The sequence below is a fragment of the Mustelus asterias genome, chromosome 6, assembly GCF_964213995.1.
Source record: "Mustelus asterias chromosome 6, sMusAst1.hap1.1, whole genome shotgun sequence".
In the NCBI taxonomy this organism is placed as follows: domain Eukaryota; kingdom Metazoa; phylum Chordata; class Chondrichthyes; order Carcharhiniformes; family Triakidae; genus Mustelus; species Mustelus asterias.
In genome coordinates this window covers 147,729,684-147,747,708 of record NC_135806.1, presented here as the reverse complement: position 1 = coordinate 147,747,708, position 18,025 = coordinate 147,729,684, and the positions used below count along the sequence as shown (strand labels likewise).

Here is an 18,025-nt window from a genome sequence, read left to right as displayed (position 1 = left end):
CAGAGGTTGCTGTGGCAGGGTTGTGTGGTGTCGTGGTCACTGTTCTCCTGAAGGCTGGGTAGTTTGTTGCGGACAATGGTCTGTTTGAGGTTGTGCGGTTGTTTGAAGGCAAGAAGTGGGGGTATGGGGATGGCCTTGGCGAGATGTTCGTCTTCATCAATGACATGTTGAAGGCTCCGGAGGAGATGCCGTAGCTTCCCCGCGCCGGGGAAGTACTGGACGACGATGGGTACTCTGTCCACCGTATCCCGTGTTTGTCTTCTGAGGAGGTTGGTGCGGTTTTTCGCTGTGGCGCGTCGGAACTGTTGATCGATGAGTCGAGCGCCATATCCTGTTCTTATGAGGGCATCTTTCAGCGTCTGGAGGTGTCTGTTGTGATCCTCCTCATCCGAGCAGATTCTGTGTATACGGAGGGCTTGTCCGTAGGGGATGGCTTCTTTAACGTGTTTAGGGTGGAAACTGGAGAAGTGGAGCATCGTGAGGTTATCCGTGGGCTTGCGGTATAGTGAGGTGCTGAGTTGACCGTCCTTAATGGAGATGCGTGTGTCCAAGAATGCAACCGATTCCGGAAAGTAGTCCATGGTGAGTCTGATGGTGGAATGGAACTTGTTGATGTCATCATATAGTTGTTTCAGTGATTGTTCGCCACGAGTCCAAAGGAAGAAAATGTCATCGATGTATCTAGTGTATAGCATCGGTTGAAGGTCCTGTGCGGTGAAGAAGTCTTGTTTGAACCTGTGCATGAAGATGCTGGCATATTGAGGTGCGAATTTGGTCCCCATGGCTGTTCCGTGTATCTGGATGAAGAACTGGTTGTTGAAGGTGAAGACATTGTGGTCCAGGATGAAGCGGATGAGTTGTAAAATTGCATCTGGAAACTGGCAGTTGTCGGCGTTGAGTACTGAGGCAGTTGCAGAAATGCCATCATCATGGGGGATGCTGGTGTAGAGTGTCGAGACATCCATTGTGACGAGGAGTGCTCCTGATTCAACTGCTCCATGTGTGCTGAGTTTCTGTAGGAAGTCCGTAGTGTCGCGACAAAAGCTGGGGGTTCTTTGTACAATGGGTTTCAGGATGCCCTCGACATAGCCGGAGAGGTTCTCGCACAGGGTCCCATTGCCCAATACGATGGGATGGCATTTCCACATCATGACTACCATTGTTGCAATTATACAGAGCCTTGGTGAGGCCACACCTAGAGTATTGCGTGAAGTTTTGTTCTCCTTTTCTGAGGAAGGATGTTCTTGCTCGCTCTCTCGAGAGTGCAGCAAAGGTCTACCAGGTTGATTCTGGGGATGGTGGGACTGATGTACAAGGAAGATTGACCAGGTTAGGATTGTTTTCGCTGGAGTTCAGACGAACGTGGGAACGGATCTCATTGAGATTTATAAAATTCTGACAGGACTAGAGAGGGTAGATGCAGAGAGGATGTTCCCGATGGTGGGTGAATCCAGAACCAGGGGTCAAGTCTGATGGTACAGGGTAGACCATTTAGGATGGAGATGAGGAGACATTTCTTCACCCAAAGAGTGGTGAGCCAGTGGAATTCATTACCACAGGAAGCAGATGATGCCAAAACATTGAATGTATTCAAGAAGCGGCTAGATAATGCACATGGAGCGAACGGAATCAAAGGTTATTGGGAAAAAGCAGGATTAGGCTATTGAATTGGATGATCAGCCATGATCGTGATGAATGGCAGAACAGGCTCGAAGGGCCAAGCGGCCTCCTCCAGCTCTTATCTTTCTATGTTTCTATGAAGCAAGCTGAAATTATAGCCCCGAGTTCTGCTCTCCCTCATGCATGTTGAATAAAAGCCGTTTTCGTTGAAGTTCGATATGGTCTCAAAAGAGTTAGTGATGTGTAGGTTAGAGGAATTAGTGGGTAAAATATGTAGGGATATGGAGGTAGGGCCTGGGTGGGATTGTGGTCGGTGCAGACTCGATGGGCCGAGTGGCCTCTTTCTGTACTGTAGGGTTTCTATGTTTCTAAACACATGGTTGCACAAAAACTGAGGGCTTGGGGAACGACACCATTGTTTATAAAGAGGGAAACAAATCAAAGCAACTTTTTGCTCACGCATGGGTGATGAGGGGGCAACGGTGGAAAAATATTGTACGTCTTTCTTCACAGTAGAAAACACAAGTTTTATACCATAATTAGAGAGTATCTTGGCAGCTATTAAGAGTGAGGAAACAGCAGCAGAGAAAAAGTACTGGAGAAACCCAATCTTTGATACCAATTTATTTGGGCCAGATCTATTCTCATGCCATTGCATCATTTTATTATTCTTACTCTGTCCTTGTGTGTTCTTTTTACCATATATAGCCAACCTAAACCTTATGCTACAATCACTGCCCTCTAGATGTCACCAAATGGCTGCAGAGTACTGATGGGGATGTGCAGATAAACAGCCAGTGGTTGTGGTCCACATCGGAACAACAACACAGAAAGGTTTTTAGGGGGAGATGGTGGCAAAGTGATAATGACACTAGACTAGTAATCCAGAGGCCCAGGCTAATGCTCTGGGGACATGGGTTGAAATTCCTTAGTAAGAAGTCTCACAACACCAGGTTAAAGACCAACTGGTTTATTTGGTAGCAAAAGCCACTAATGTTTGGAGCGCTGCTCCTTCATCAGGTAAGTGGGAATTCTGATCACAGACAGGGCATCTAAAGACAAACTCAATTTACAAAATAATGGTTGGAATGCGAGTCTTTACAGGTAATCAAGTCTTAAAGGTACAGACAATGTGAGTGGAGAGAGGGTTAAGCACAGGTTAAAGAGATGTGTATTGTCTCCAGCCAGGACAATTAGAGAGATTTTGCAAGCCCAGTCAAGTTGTGGGGAATAGCGTGACATGAACCCAAGATCCCGGTTGAGGCCATCCTCATCTGTGCGGAACTTGGCTATCAGTCTCTGCTCAGTGACTCTGCGTTGGTGTGTGTTGTGAAGGCTGCCTTGGAGAACGCTTACCGAAGATCAGAGGCAGAGTGCCCGTGACCACTGAAGTGCTCCCCAACAGGAACAAAGAAAATTACAGCACAGGAACAGTCCCTTCGGCCCTCCAAGCCTGCACCGACCATGCTGCCTGACTTAACTAAAACCCCCTACGCTTCCGGGGACCTTATCCCTCTATTCCCATCTCATTCATGTACTTGTCAAGACGCCCCTTAAAAGTCCCTACTAAGAACATAAGAAATAGGAGCAGGAGTAGGCCATCTAGCCCCTCGAGCCTGCCCCGCCATTCAATAAGATCATGGCTGATCTGACGTGGATCAGTACCACTTACCCGCCTGATCCCCATAACCCTTAATTCCCTTACCGATCAGGAATCCATCCATCCGCGCTTTAAACATATTCAGCGAGGTAGCCTCCACCACCTCAGTGGGCAGAGAATTCCAGAGATTCACCACCCTCTGGGAGAAGAAGTTCCTCCTCAACTCTGTCTTAAACCGACCCCCCTTTATTTTGAGGCTGTGTCCTCTAGTTTTAACTTCCTTACTAAGTGGAAAGAATCTCTCCGCCTCCACCCTATCCAGCCCCCGCATTATCTTATAAGTCTCCATAAGATCCCCCCTCATCCTTCTAAACTCCAACGAGTACAAACCCAATCTCCTCAGCCTCTCCTCATAATCCAAACCCCTCATCTCCGGTATCAACCTGGTGAACCTTCTCTGCACTCCCTCCAATGCCAATATATCCTTCCTCATATAAGGGGACCAATACTGCACACAGTATTCCAGCTGCGGCCTCACCAATGCCCTGTACAGGTGCATCAAGACATCCCTGCTTTTATATTCTATCCCCCTCGCAATATAGGCCAACATCCCATTTGCCTTCTTGATCACCTGTTGTACCTGCAGACTGGGCTTTTGCGTCTCATGCACAAGGACCCCCAGGTCCCTTTGCACGGTAGCATGTTTTAATTTGTTTCCATTGAGATAGTAATCCCATTTGTTATTATTTCCTCCAAAGTGTATAACCTCGCATTTCTGTATCCGCTTCCACTACCTCCCCTGGCAACGAGTTCCAGGCACCCACCACTCTCTGTGTAAACAATCTGCCTCGTACATCTCTTTTAAAACTTGCCCCTCGCACCTTAAACCTATGCCCCCTAGTAATTGACTCTTCAACCCTGGGAAAAAGCTTCTGACTATCCACTCTGTCCATGCCTCTCAATCTTGTAAACTTCTATCAGGTCTCCCCTCAACTTCCGTCACTCCAGTGAGAACAAACCAAGTTTCACCAACCTCTCCTCATAGCTAATGCCCTCCATACCAGGCAACATCCTGGTAAATCTTTTCTGTACCCTCTCCAAAGCCTCCACATCTTTCTGGTAGTGTGGCGACCAGAATTGAACACTATATTCCAAGTACGGCCTCACTAAGGTTCTATAAAGCGTCAACATGACTTGCCAATTTTTAAACTCAATACCCCGGGCGATGAAGGCAAGCATGCTGTATGCCTTCTTGACTACCTTCTCCACCTGCATTGCCACTTTCAGTGACCTGTGTACCTGTACACCCAGATCCCTCTGCCTATCAATACTCTTGAGGGTTCTGCCATTTACTGTATATTTCCTATCTGTATTAGACCTTCCAAAATGCATTACCTCACATTTGTCCGGATTAAACTCCATCTGTCATCTCTCCGCCCAAGTCTCCAACTGATCTATATCCTGCTGTATCCTCTGATGGTCCTCATCGCTATCCGCAAATCCACCAACCTTTGTGTCGTCCGCAAACTTACTAATCAATCCAGTTACATTTTCCTCCAAATCATTTACATATATTACAAACAGCAAAGGTCCCAGCACTGATCCCTGAGGAACACCACTTGTCACAGCCCTCCATTCAGAAACGCACCCTTCCACTGCTACCCTCTGTCTTCTTTGACCGAGCCAGTTTTGTATCCACCTTGCCAGCTCACCTCTGATCCCATGCAACTTCACCTTCTGCACCAGTCTGCCATGAGGGACCTTGTCAAAGGCCTTACTGAAGTCCATGTAGACAACATTCACTGCCCGACCCTCATCAATCATCTTCGTCACTTCCTCGAAAAACTCAATCAAGTTCATGAGACACGACCTCTCCTTCACAAAACCATGTTGCCTCTCACTAATACGTTCACTTATTTCCAAGTGGGAATAAATCCTGTCTCGAAGAATCCTATCCAATAATTTCCCTACCACTGATGTAAGGCTCACCGGCCTGTAATTACCTGGATTATTCTTGCTACCCTTCTTAAACAAAGGAACAACATTGGCTATTCTCCAATCGTCTGGGACCTCCCCTGTAGCCAGTGAGGATACAAAGATTTCTCCCAAGGCCCCAGCAATTTCCTCTCTTGCCTCTCTCAGTATTCTGGGGTATATCCCATCAGGCCCTGGAGACTTGTCTACCTTGATGTTTCTCAAGAACCCCAATACCTCCTCCTTTTTGATCTCAACATGACTCAAACTATCTACACATCCTTTCCCAGACTCATCATCCACCAGTCCTTCTCTTTGGTGAATACTGACGCAAAGTACTCATTTAATACCTCGCCCATTTCCTCTGGCTCCACACAGGAAGAGAATACTCTTGCCTGGTGATTGTCGAGCGGTGTTCATTCATCCGTTGTCGTAGCGTCTGCATGGTCCCCCCAATGTACCATGCCTTGGGACATCCTTTCCAGCAGCGTATCAGGTAGACAATGTTGGCCGAGTTGCAAGTGTATGTACCGTGTACCTGATGGATGGTGTTCTCACGTCGATGAACCGGCACGTCTTGCAGAGGTTGCTGTGGCAGGGTTGTGTGGTGTCGTGGTTATTGTTCTCCTGAAGGCTGGGTAGTTTGCTGCGGACAATGGTCTGCTTGAGGTTGTGCGGTTGTTTGAAGGCAAGAAGTGGGGGTGTGGGATGGCCTTGGCGAGATGTTAGTCTTCATTTTAGTAAGGCGTTTGATAAGGTCCCCCATGGTCGGCTTATGATGAAAGTGAGGAGGTGTGGGATAGAGGGAAAGTTGGCCGATTGGATAGGTAACTGGCTATCTGATCGAAGACAGAGGGTGGTGGTCGATGGAAAATTTTCGGATTGGAGGCAGGTTGCTAGCGGAGTGCCACAGGGATCAGTGCTTGGTCCTCTGCTCTTGGTGATTTTTATTAATGACTTAGAGGAGGGGGCTGAAGGGTGGATCAGTAAATTTGCTGATGACACCAAGATTGGTGGAGTAGTGGATGAGGTGGAGGGCTGTTGTAGGCTGCAAAGAGACATAGATAGGATGCAAAGCTGGGCTGAAAAATGGCAAACGGAGTTTAACCCTGATAAATGTGAGGTGATTCATTTTGGTAGGACTAATTTAAATGTGGATTACAGGGTCAAAGGTAGGGTTCTGAAGACTGAGGAGGAACAGAGATCCTGGGGTCCATATCCACAGATCTCTGAAGGTTGCCACTCAAGTGGATAGAGCTGTGAAGAAGGCCTATAGTGTGTTAGCTTTTATTAACAGGGGGTTGGAGTTTAAGAGCCGTGGGGTTATGCTGCAACTGTACAGGGCCTTGGTGAGACCACATTTGGAATATTGTGTGCAGTTCTGGTCACCTCACTATAAGAAGGATGTGGAAGCGCTGGAAAGAGTGCAGAGGAGGTTTACCAGGATGCTGCCTGGTTTGGAGGGTAGGTCTTATGAGGAAAGGTTGAGGGAGCTAGGGCTGTTCTCTCTGGAGCGGAGGAGGCTGAGGGGAGACTTAATAGAGGTTTATAAAATGATGAAGGGGATAGATAGAGTGAACGTTCAAAGACTATTTCCTCGGGTGGATGGAGCTATTACAAGGGGGCATAACTATCGGGGTCGTGGTGGGAGATATAGGAAGGATATCAGAGGTAGGTTCTTTACGCAGAGAGTGGTTGGGGTGTGGAATGGACTGCCTGCAGTGATAGTGGAGTCAGACACTTTAGGAACCTTTAAGCGGTTATTGGATAGGCACATGGAGCACACCAGGATGATAGGGAGTGGGATAGCTTGATCTTGGTTTCAGATAAAGCTCGGCACAACATCGTGGGCCGAAGGGCCTGTTCTGTGCTGTACTGTTCTATGTTCTATCAATGACATGTTGAAGGCTGCGAAGAAGGCTCCCAGCCTCCACTGGGATCTTGGGTTTATGTCACACTATCTGTAACCCCCACAACTTGCCTGGGCTTGCAAAATCTCACTAACTGTCCTCGCTGGAGACAATACACATCTCTTTAACCTGTGCTTAACCCTCTCTCCACTCACATTGTCTGTACCTTTAAGACTTGATTAGCTGTAAAGACTCGCATTCCAACCATTTTGTAAATTGAGTTTGTGTCTTTATATGCCCTGTTTGTGAACAGAACTCCCACTTACCTGATGAAGGAGCAGCGCTCCGAAAGCTAGTGGCTTGTGTTACCAAATAAACCTGTTGAACTTTAACCTGGTGTTGTGAGACTTCTTACTGTGTTTACCCCAGTCCAACGCAGGCATCTCCACATCTTGAAATTCCTTCACAGCAACTGGTGGAATTTCAATTCAATTAATAAAATCTGGAATTAAAATCTGGCCTGTGATAGTGACCATGGGACTGTTGTTGATTACTGTGAAAATGCATCTAGTTTACTCATGTTTGTTAGGGAAGGATATCCGCTAGCCTTATGCAGTCAGGCTCACCTGTGACTCCAGATTACAGAAATGTGGTTGAATTTTAACAGTCCTCATTTCCAGGGCAATTAGGGATAGGCAACAAATTCTGGTCTTGTCAGTTAGAAAGGCATGGTTTGATCAGCGATAGTCACCATGGGTTTTGTTAAGGGAAAATTGCGTCACACTAACTTGATCTCAATTTTTTGAGAAAGTAACAAGGAGGATGATGAGGGTAGTGCTCTGGATGTTGTCTACACAGAATTTTGTAAGTCATTTGACCAGGTCTCACATGGCAGATTGGTCAGTGAGATCCCATGGGATATAAGTGAAGCTGACCAATGGATCCAAAATTGGTTCAGCGACAGGAAACAAAGGATAATGGTGATGAATTGCCTTGCGAATGGAAAGTGGTTTTCAGCGGTGCTCCACAGGGCTCTGTGTCGGGGCCTTTGCTGTTTGTTGCAAATATTAATGATTTGGACTTGAATGTGGGAGGCATGATTGGGAAATTTGCAAATGACACAAAAATTGTCCGTGTAGTTGAAGAGGATAGCTGTCGACTCCAGAATGATATCACTGGTTTGGTTGAGTGGGCAGAAAAGTGTGAGGTAATGCATTTAGTGAAGGCAAACAAAGCAAAGTAATATTGAATAAATGGGAAAATATTGAGAGGGGTTGAGGAAGTCAGAGACCTTGGAGTGAATGTGCACAGGTCCTTGAAGTGGCACGACAGGTGGTCAAGATGGTCAGGAAAGCACATGGAATGCTTTCCTTTATTGGGTGAGATACTGAACACCAAAGCAGGGATGTAGTGATGGAACTGTATAAAATACTGGTTAGGCCACAGTTGGAATTTTGTGTTCAGTTCATTATAGGAAGGACATAGTTGATCCAGAGAGAGTCCAGAGGAGATTCACAAGAATGTTGTCAAAGCTTGAAACTTGCAGCCAAGAGAAAGATTGAATAGGTTGGGGTTGTTTTCCTTCGCAGCTGAAGGATAACCCAATTGAAGTATACAAAATCATGAGCTCCTACACAGGGTAAACAGGAATTATTTGCTTCCCCAGCTGAGGGGTCAATTACTTGGGGGCAGAAATTTAAGGCGATTGGTAAAAAGATTTGAGGGGTCACGAGAAAATACTTTTCCAGAGGGTGGTGGCTGTCTGGAATCCACTGCCCAAGTTCGTGGTTGAGGCCAAAACACTCAACTAGTTTAAAAGATAACTCGATCTGCATCTGAAGTGCTGGAACCTACAAGGCTACGGAACAGATGCTGGAAAATGGGATTAAAACGAGCAACTAGTTTCTTTTTTTCCCCCATTTGTTTGGCCAGCACAGACACAATGGGCTGAATGGCCTCTTTCTGCACCATAGCCTTTCCGATGTTCTACTATTGCCAGAATGTTCTCGGGGCCTATAGCCATACCCAGGAATATGCAGTGCCTTCAGCCATGTCTTGATATCATGGGGATGAATGGATCTGATTATACAGGTCATAGAGTCATAGAGGTTTACAGCATGGAAACAGGCCCTTCAGCCCAACTTGTTCATGCCGCCCTTTTTTTTTAAACCCCGAAGCTAGTCCCAATTGCCTGCATTTGGCCCATATCCCTCTAGACCCATCTTACCCATGTAACTATCTAAATCCTTTTTAAAAAGACAAAATTGTACCCGTCTCTACTACCTCTGGCACTCTCCACCCTCTGAGAAAAAAATTGCCCCTCTGGACACTTTTGTATCTCTCCCCTCTCACCTTAAACCTATGCCCTCTAGTTTTAGACTCCCCTACCTTTGGGAAAAGATATTGACTATCCAGCTGATCTGTGCCCCTCATGATTTTATAGACCTCCATAAGGTCACCCCTCAGCCTCCTACGCTCCAGAGAAAAAAGTCCCAGTCTATCCAGCCTCTCCTTATAACTCAATCCATCAAGTCCCGGTAGCATCCTAGTAAATCTTTTCTGCACTCTTTCTAGTTTAATAATATCCTTTCTATAATAGGGTGACCAGAACTGCACACAGTATTCCAAGTGTGGCCTTATCAATGTCTTGTACAACTTCAACAAGACGTCCCAACTCCTGTATTCAATGTTCTGACCGATGAAACCAAGCATGCCAAATGCCTTCTTCACCACCCTGTCCACTTGTGACTCCACTTTCAAGGAGCTATGAACATGTACCCCTAGATCTCTTTGTTCTGTAACCATCTGTAACTGATGGTTGAAGACCATCATAGAATCATAGAAACTCTACAGTGCAGAAAGAGGCCATTTGGCCCAACGAGTCTGCACCGACCACAATCCCACCAGGTCCGACCCCCATATCCCTACATATTTACCCACTAATCCCTCTAACCTATGCATCTCAGGACACTAAGGGGCAATTTTAGCATGGCCAATCAACCTAACCCGCACATCTTTGGACTGTGGGAGGAAACCGGAGCACCCGGAGGAAACCCACACAAACATGAGGAGAATGTGCAAACTCTGCATTTGGCCCATATCCCTCTATACCCATCGTACCCATGTAACTATCTAAATGCTTTTTAAAAGACAAAATTGTAACCCTAAGGATATCAGTCATGCTCGAGACCTTGAACAATAGAGATGGATCATCTATTCAGCACTTCTGGTTGAAAATGGCTGCAAATCTTTTGCACAGATATGCTGGCCTCCCCATCGCTGAGGATGGGGTTATTGGTGCAACCTCCTTCTCTAGTTAGTTATTTACTTGCCTTCTACTATTCTCAACTAGGTGTGGCAAGACTGGTTTGACTATTTCTCTAGTTAGTCTTTTATTTAAATGGGATAACCGACATATAGCAGGTGCTTCTGGAGCGCAGCCCAAGCGATTGTGGACATTCACAGATTTAAGGACGGAGCATAGCACATTCTCAAGAAAATAATCTTCCTTGGGAACAAAACCAGCTATAGACAAGTGGAACTTTTTGCCCCAAAGCCTGTTGGTGCTGGGCACAATCGGAGTTTTCAAAACTCGAGATTGGTAGAATTGTTTGTTAGCTGTGGACGTGGAGCCATGTCAGGTAAATGTAGCCAAGAGATAGATCAGTCATAATGAAGGGGCTGAATGGCCTAGTGTAACCCCTTTGATCATTTCCAAAGACCATCTGTATTTGTATTTAAAGGCCTTATGTTTTACAGATGTATGTCAGCATGCTTGAAAATTTGATAGGGTAGGAGGGAAAATATTACTCACCACATCTGTGACATTCAGGATTTTCCGTGTCATCCCTTCAGCATCGTGAGAAGGAGTGGGAGTGAACCAGAGTTTCTGGAATGTTTCATTGACCAGTTTCTGCAGAGGGACAAATTCAAGTTATATCACACCCATTTGGGAGTTCATCTAATCAAAGCAAACACAAGAACAGCACTGGGATTAGAACAGCTCACATGTCTCGAACTTCTATTCATCCCACTGGATCAAATGGTAATGGAGGAGAATTTAGATATGGGGATGGTTCCAGAGGATCTGCAGGTTGCAAATGTTATAAATCCCTGATTGAAAAAGCAGAGGGGATAAACCAAACAATTCAAGGCTAAACAGCCCAGTGGGCGGAATTTAACTATGATCATTGGAAATGACAAAACAAATTCTCACTTGGAGAAATCTGGGATAATAAGGGGCAGCCAACATTGAAGGTTCAGGAGGACAGTGGCACTTGGTAATATCACTGAACTAATAAGAGTCCAGGTTAATATCCTGGTTAAAATCTCACCCAGCAGCTGGTAGAATTTGAATTCAGTTAATCAATAAATTCATTTGATGAATAAAAAAATTAGCATGAAAGTTCATCTTAGTAATGGTGTCATGAAACTATCATCAATTGTAATAAAAATCCATCCTGCTCACTATGTCGTTTAGGGAAGGAAATCTGCCTTCCTTATCTGGTCTGACCCATGCGTGATTCCAGATCCACAGCAATGTGGATTTCGGAAAAGGGATTCTAGCAACATTGACGTAGGTTAAGGGATGGGTATCAGGGAGTAGTGGAGAATGAATGTTTATCCCCATTGGAGGAATTGTTTGAATAGACTTGGATAGGAGCAGCACATTTTCAAATTTTTCTGCTGATTGTGAGGTTAGTACTAGATTACAGAAGGATATAAACAGACTGGTGAATTGGGCATGCACATGTCTATATCAAATTGCATCTGCCAAGTGTTGAGTGACGCACTATGGGAGAAACAGCATGGAGAGGCAGTATAATCTAAGTTATATTATTTTGAAGTGGAACAAGGGCAAAATGGACCCAAGGTTAAGGGGAAATCTAACAGTTATTTGAAATGATGACTTTTGATACAAGGGGCGGCACGGTAGCACAGTGGTTAGCACTGCTGCTTCACAGCTCCAGGGACCTGGGTTCGAATCCTGGCTCGGATCGCTGTCTGTGTGGAGTATGCACATTCTCCCTGTGTCTGCGTGGGTTTCCTCCGGGTGCTCCGGTTTCCTCCTACAGTCCAAAGATGTGCGGGATAGGTTGATTGGCCATTCTAAATTGCCCCTTAGTGTCCCGGGATGCATAGGTTAGAGGGGTTAGTGGGTAAATATGTAGGAATATGTGGATAGGGCCTGGGTGGGATTGTGGTTGGTGCAGACTCAATGGGCCGAATGGCCTCTTTCTGCACTGTAGGATTCTAAGGAGTGACAAACCAACAAGTGGATCGGTAACCAGAGGTCATAAATTTAAAATTAACTGGCAAAAGAATCAGGAGAAATTAAATTTCACACAAAGCTGTTAAAAAATTGAAATGGATTTCCTGAACAGCTAATAGAAACAGATTGCACGTGAAATTTCAAAAGCCAAATGGCCCCTTACTTAAAGACGACTAACCTGCAGGTTTATGGGATGAAAGCTGGGATATGGGACTGTTTTGATAGCTCTTAATGTATTTCCCATAGCAAACAGGAAATGCTGAATCACAGATTTTGAACACTTGATGAATCGAACATTTAAGTACAGCATTCCACTCTCCACATTGCCTCAAGGTCCTAAACAAACTACTGGAGTACAACAGCCTAGTGGCAACGTTAGAGTCATAGAGGTTTACAGCATGGAAACAGGCCGTTCAGCCCAACTTGTCCATGCCGCCCTTTTTTTTAAAACCCCTAAGCTAATTCCAATTGCCCGCATTTGGCCCATATCCCTCTATACCCATCTTACCCATGTAATTGTCTAAATGCTTTTTAAAAGATAAAAATGTACTCGCCTCTACTACTACCTCTGGCAGCTTGTTCCACCCTACGTGAAAGAATTGCCCCTCTGGACACTTTTGTATCTCTCCCCTCTCACCTTAAACCTATGCCCTCTAGTTTTAGACTCCCCTACCTTTGGGAAAAGATATTGACTATCTAGCTGATCTGTGCTCCTCATTATTTTATAGACCTCTATAAGATCACCCCTCAGCCTCCTACGCTCCAGAGAAAAAAGTCCCAGTCTATCCAGCCTCTCCTTATAACTCAATCCATCAAGTCCCGGTAGCATCCTAGTAAATCTTTTCTGCACTCTTTCTAGTTTAATAATATGCTTTCTATAATAAGGTGACCAGAATTGCACACAGTATTCCAAGTGTGGCCTTACCAACGTCTTGTACAACTTCAACAAGACGTCCCAACTCCTGTATTCAATGTTCTGACCGATGAACCCAAGCATGCTGAATGCCTTCTTCACTGTCCACCTGTGACTCCGCTTTCAAGGAATTATAAACATGTACCCCTAGATCTCTTTGTTCTGTAACTCTCCCCAACGCCCTACCATTAACTGAGTAAGTCCTGCCCTGGTTCAATCTACCAAAATGCATCACCTTACATTTGTCTAAATTAAACTCCATCTGCCATTCGTCAGCCCACTGGCCCAATTGATCAAGATCCCGTTGCAATCGGAGATAACTTTCTTCACTGTCCAATATGCCACCAATCTTAGTGTCATCTGCAAACTTACTAACCATGCCTCCCATATTCTCATCCAAATCATTAATACAAATGACAAATGACAGTGGACCCAGCACTGATCCCTGAGGCACACCGCTGGTCACAGGCCTCCAGTTTGAAAAACAACTCTCTACAACCACCCTCTGGCTTCTGTCAAGAAGCCAATTTTGTATCCATTTAGATACCTCACCCTGGATCCTGTGAGATGTAACCTTATGCAACAACCTACCATGCAGTACCTTGTCAAAGGCCTTGCTAAAGCCCATGTAGACAACATCAACTACACTGCCCTCATCTACTTTCTTGGTTGCCCCTTCAAAAAACTCAACCAAATTTGTGAGACATGATTTTCCACTCACAAAGCCATGCTGACTGGGATTAGCAAATTAGAGCTCGCGAGTTCAAATCTAACCAGGGGCATTTGGAAGTGCCCACAAAGGTTCCTGGACTGTTGTTTAAAGAGTTTAATAATGTTCTTCAGAAAAGGTAAACTGTCTTCCAACCCTGTCTGACCCACTGTATTAACAAATAACTACCAGCAGGATTAAGGAGAATCCTAAGGCATTCTATTCATACGTTAGGAACAAAAGAGTTGTCAGAGAGAAAATCGGACCTTTCAGGGACAAAGGAGGGGAATTATGCTTAGAACCCAAGGTTAGCAATTAATATAAAAAATGATAGTAAAAGTTTTTATAAATATATAAAAAGGAATAGAGTGGCTAGAGTGAATGTTGGACCCTTGGAGGACGAGAGGGGGGAGTTAATAGTGGGAAATGAGGAGTCTTTAAATAAGTTTTTTGTGTCGGTCTTCACGGTGGAGGACACAAATAGTTTGCCAAATATTAACGATAGAGGGTTGGCAGCAGGAGAAATACTTAATACAATTAATGTTACCAGAGAGGCAGTGCTGGGTAGACTAATGGGACTGAAGGTGGACAAGTCCCCGGGTCCGGATGGAATGCATCCCAGGGTATTGAAAGAAATGTCAGCGGTAATAGTGGATGCGTTAGTGCTTATTTATCAAAACTCGTTGCATTCTGGGGTAGTGCCGGTTGATTGGAAAACGGCTAATGTTACGCCGCTGTTTAAAAAAGGAAGGAGGCAAAAGGCGGGTAACTATAGGCCGGTCAGCTTAACGTCTGTAGTAGGGAAAATGCTGGAATCCATTATTAAAGAGGAGATAGCAGGGCATCTGGATAGAAATGGTTCGATCAATCAGACGCAGCATGGATTCATGAGGGGAAAGTCGTGCTTGACGAACATGTTGGATTTTTATGAAGATGTGACGAGGGCGGTTGATGGAGGAGAACCGGTGGATGCGGTGTTTTTGGATTTCCAAAAGGCGTTTGATAAGGTGCCCCATAAAAGGCTGCTGAAGAAGATTAGGGCACACGGAGTTGGGGGTAGTGTGTTAAAGTGGATTGGGGACTGGCTATCCGACAGGAAGCAAAGAGTCGGAATAAATGGGTGTTTTTCCGGTTGGAGGAAGGTAACTAGTGGCGTGCCGCAGGGATCGGTACTCGGGCCGCAACTATTTACCATTTATATAGATGATCTGGAGGAGGGGATGGAGTGTAGGGTAACGAAGTTTGCAGACGACACAAAGATAAGTGGAAAAGTGAATCGTGTGGAGGACGGAGAAGATCTGCAGAGAGATTTGGACAGGCTGAGTGAGTGGGCGAGGATATGGCAAATGGAGTATAACGTTGAGAAATGCGAGGTTATACACTTTGGAGGAAATAATAACAAATGGGATTACTATCTCAATGGAAACAAATTAAAACATGCTACCGTGCAAAGGGACCTGGGGGTCCTTGTGCATGAGACGCAAAAGCCCAGTCTGCAGGTACAACAGGTGATCAAGAAGGCAAATGGGATGTTGGCCTATATTGCGAGGGGGATAGAATATAAAAGCAGGGATGTCTTGATGCACCTGTACAGGGCATTGGTGAGGCCGCAGCTGGAATACTGTGTGCAGTATTGGTCCCCTTATATGAGGAAGGATATATTGGCATTGGAGGGAGTGCAGAGAAGGTTCACCAGGTTGATACCGGAGATGAGGGGTTTGGATTATGAGGAGAGGCTGAGGAGATTGGGTTTGTACTCGTTGGAGTTTAGAAGGATGAGGGGGGATCTTATGGAGACTTATAAGATAATGCGGGGGCTGGATAGGGTGGAGGCGGAGAGATTCTTTCCACTTAGTAAGGAAGTTAAAACTAGAGGACACAGCCTCAAAATAAAGGGGGGTCGGTTTAAGACAGAGTTGAGGAGGAACTTCTTCTCCCAGAGGGTGGTGAATCTCTGGAATTCTCTGCCCACTGAGGTGGTGGAGGCTACCTCGCTGAATATGTTTAAAGCGCGGATGGATGGATTCCTGAGCGGTAAGGGAATTAAGGGTTATGGGGATCAGGCGGGTAAGTGGTACTGATCCACGTCAGATCAGCCATGATCTTATTGAATGGCGGGGCAGGCTCGAGGGGTGCTAGATGGCCTACTCCTGCTCCTATTTCTTATGTTCTTATGAATAGGGGAGATCCTAAATGAATACTTTGCATCGGTATTCACAAAGGAGAGGGGCGTGTTAACCGGGAGTGTCTCGGAGGGAGGTGTTGACCCGTTAGAGAAAAACCTCCATTACAAGAGAGGAAGTGTTAGGTTTTTTTAGGGAACATTAAAACTGACAAAGCCCCAGGGCCTGATGGCATCTATCCGCGACTGCTCAGGGAGACGAGAGGTGAAATTGCTGGGCCTCTGACGGAAATCTTTGTCGCTTCTTTGGACACGGGTGAGGTCCCTGAGGATTGCGAATGTGGTCCCGTTGTTTAAGAAGGGTAGCAGGGATAACCCAGGAAATTATAGGCCAGTGAGCTTGACGTCCGTGGTTGGGAAGTTGTTGGAGAGGATTCTTAGAGACAGGATGTATGCGCATTTAGAACGGAACAATCTCATCAGTGACAGACAGCATGGTTTTGTAAGAGGGAGGTCGTGCTTTACAAATTTGGTGGAGTTTTTTGAGGAAGTGACAAAAACGGTTGATGAAGGAAGGGCCGTGGATGTCGTCTATATGGATTTCAGTAAGGCATTTGACAAAGTCCCACATGGCAGGTTGGTTAAGAAGGTTAAGGCTCATGGGATACAAGGAGAAGTGGCTAGATGGGTGGAGAACTGGCTTGGTCATAGGAGACAGAGGGTAGTGGTCAAAGGGTCTTTTTCCGGCTGGAGGTCTGTGACCAGTGGTGTTCCGCAGGGCTCTGTACTGGGACCTCTGCTATTTGTGATATATATAAATGATTTGGAAGAAGGTGTAACTGGTGTAATCAGCAAGTTTGCGGATGACATGAAGATGGCTGGAATTGCGGATAGCGAAGAGCATTGTCGGGCAATACAGCAGGATATAGATAGGCTGGAAAATTGGGCGGAGAGGTGGCAGATGGAGTTTAATCCGGATAAATGCGAAGTGATGCATTTTGGAAGAAATAATGTAGGGAGGAGTTATACAATAAATGGCAGAGTCATTAGGAGTATAGAAACACAGAGGGACCTAGGTGTGCAAGTCCACAAATCCTTGAAGGTGGCAACACAGGTGGAGAAGATGGTGAAGAAGGCATATGGTATGCTTGCCTTTATAGGACGGGGTATAGAGTATAAAAGCTGGAGTCTGATGATGCAGCTGTAGAGAACGCTGGTTAGGCCACATTTGGAGTACTGCGTCCAGTTCTGGTTGTCGCACTACCAGAAGGACGTGGAGGCATTGGAGAGAGTGCAGAGAAGGTTTACCAGGATGTTGCCTGGTATGGAGGGTCTTAGCTATGAGGAGAGATTGGGTAGACTGGGGTTGTTCTCCTTGGAAAGACGGAGAATGAGGGGAGATCTAATAGAGGTATACAAGATTATGAAGGGTATAGATAGGGTGAACAGTGGGAAGCTTTTTCCCAGGTCGGAGGTGACGATCACGAGGGGTCACGGGCTCAAGCTGAGAGGGGCGAAGTATAACTCAGACATCAGAGGGACGTTTTTTACACAGAGGGTGTTGGGGGCCTGGAATGCGCTGCCAAGTAGGGTGGTGGAGACAGGCACGCTGACATCGTTTAAGACTTACCTGGATAGTCACATGAGCAGCCTGGGAATGGAGGGATACAAACGATTGGTCTAGTTGGACCAAGGAGCGGCACAGGCTTGGAGGGCCGAAGGGCCTGTTTCCTGTGCTGTACTGTTCTTTGTTATCACCTGTTCCATTCTCTAACATTAGGTTACAGAATCATAGTATTGTATAGAACCCCTGAAGGTCTTCAACTCTCGAGCCAGACCTAGATGGAATAGTGGTGAGGGAATGTGTAGTGACATGAAAAGAACCACCTCAAACTCTCTACCACACCAGCACCCCATGTTCTGAGATTCAAAGCAGTGCACTGAAACTCAAACTCTCCAAAGTTC

The 18,025-nt window shown here is 45.7% G+C and overlaps 1 protein-coding gene across 10 annotated transcripts in view; it reads right to left on the bottom strand.

The window, feature by feature from the left end:
• The window catches only part of LOC144495209 (nipped-B-like protein), a 728,344-nt gene that overhangs the window by 198,009 nt on the left and 512,310 nt on the right, over positions 1 to 18,025 (bottom strand). For all 10 annotated transcript variants that reach the window (XM_078215273.1, XM_078215271.1, XM_078215278.1 and 7 more), the window contains one exon: positions 10,859 to 10,957. In XM_078215273.1, the coding sequence (XP_078071399.1) occupies positions 10,859 to 10,957 (99 nt within the window). The remainder of the gene's footprint in view (positions 1 to 10,858; positions 10,958 to 18,025) is intronic.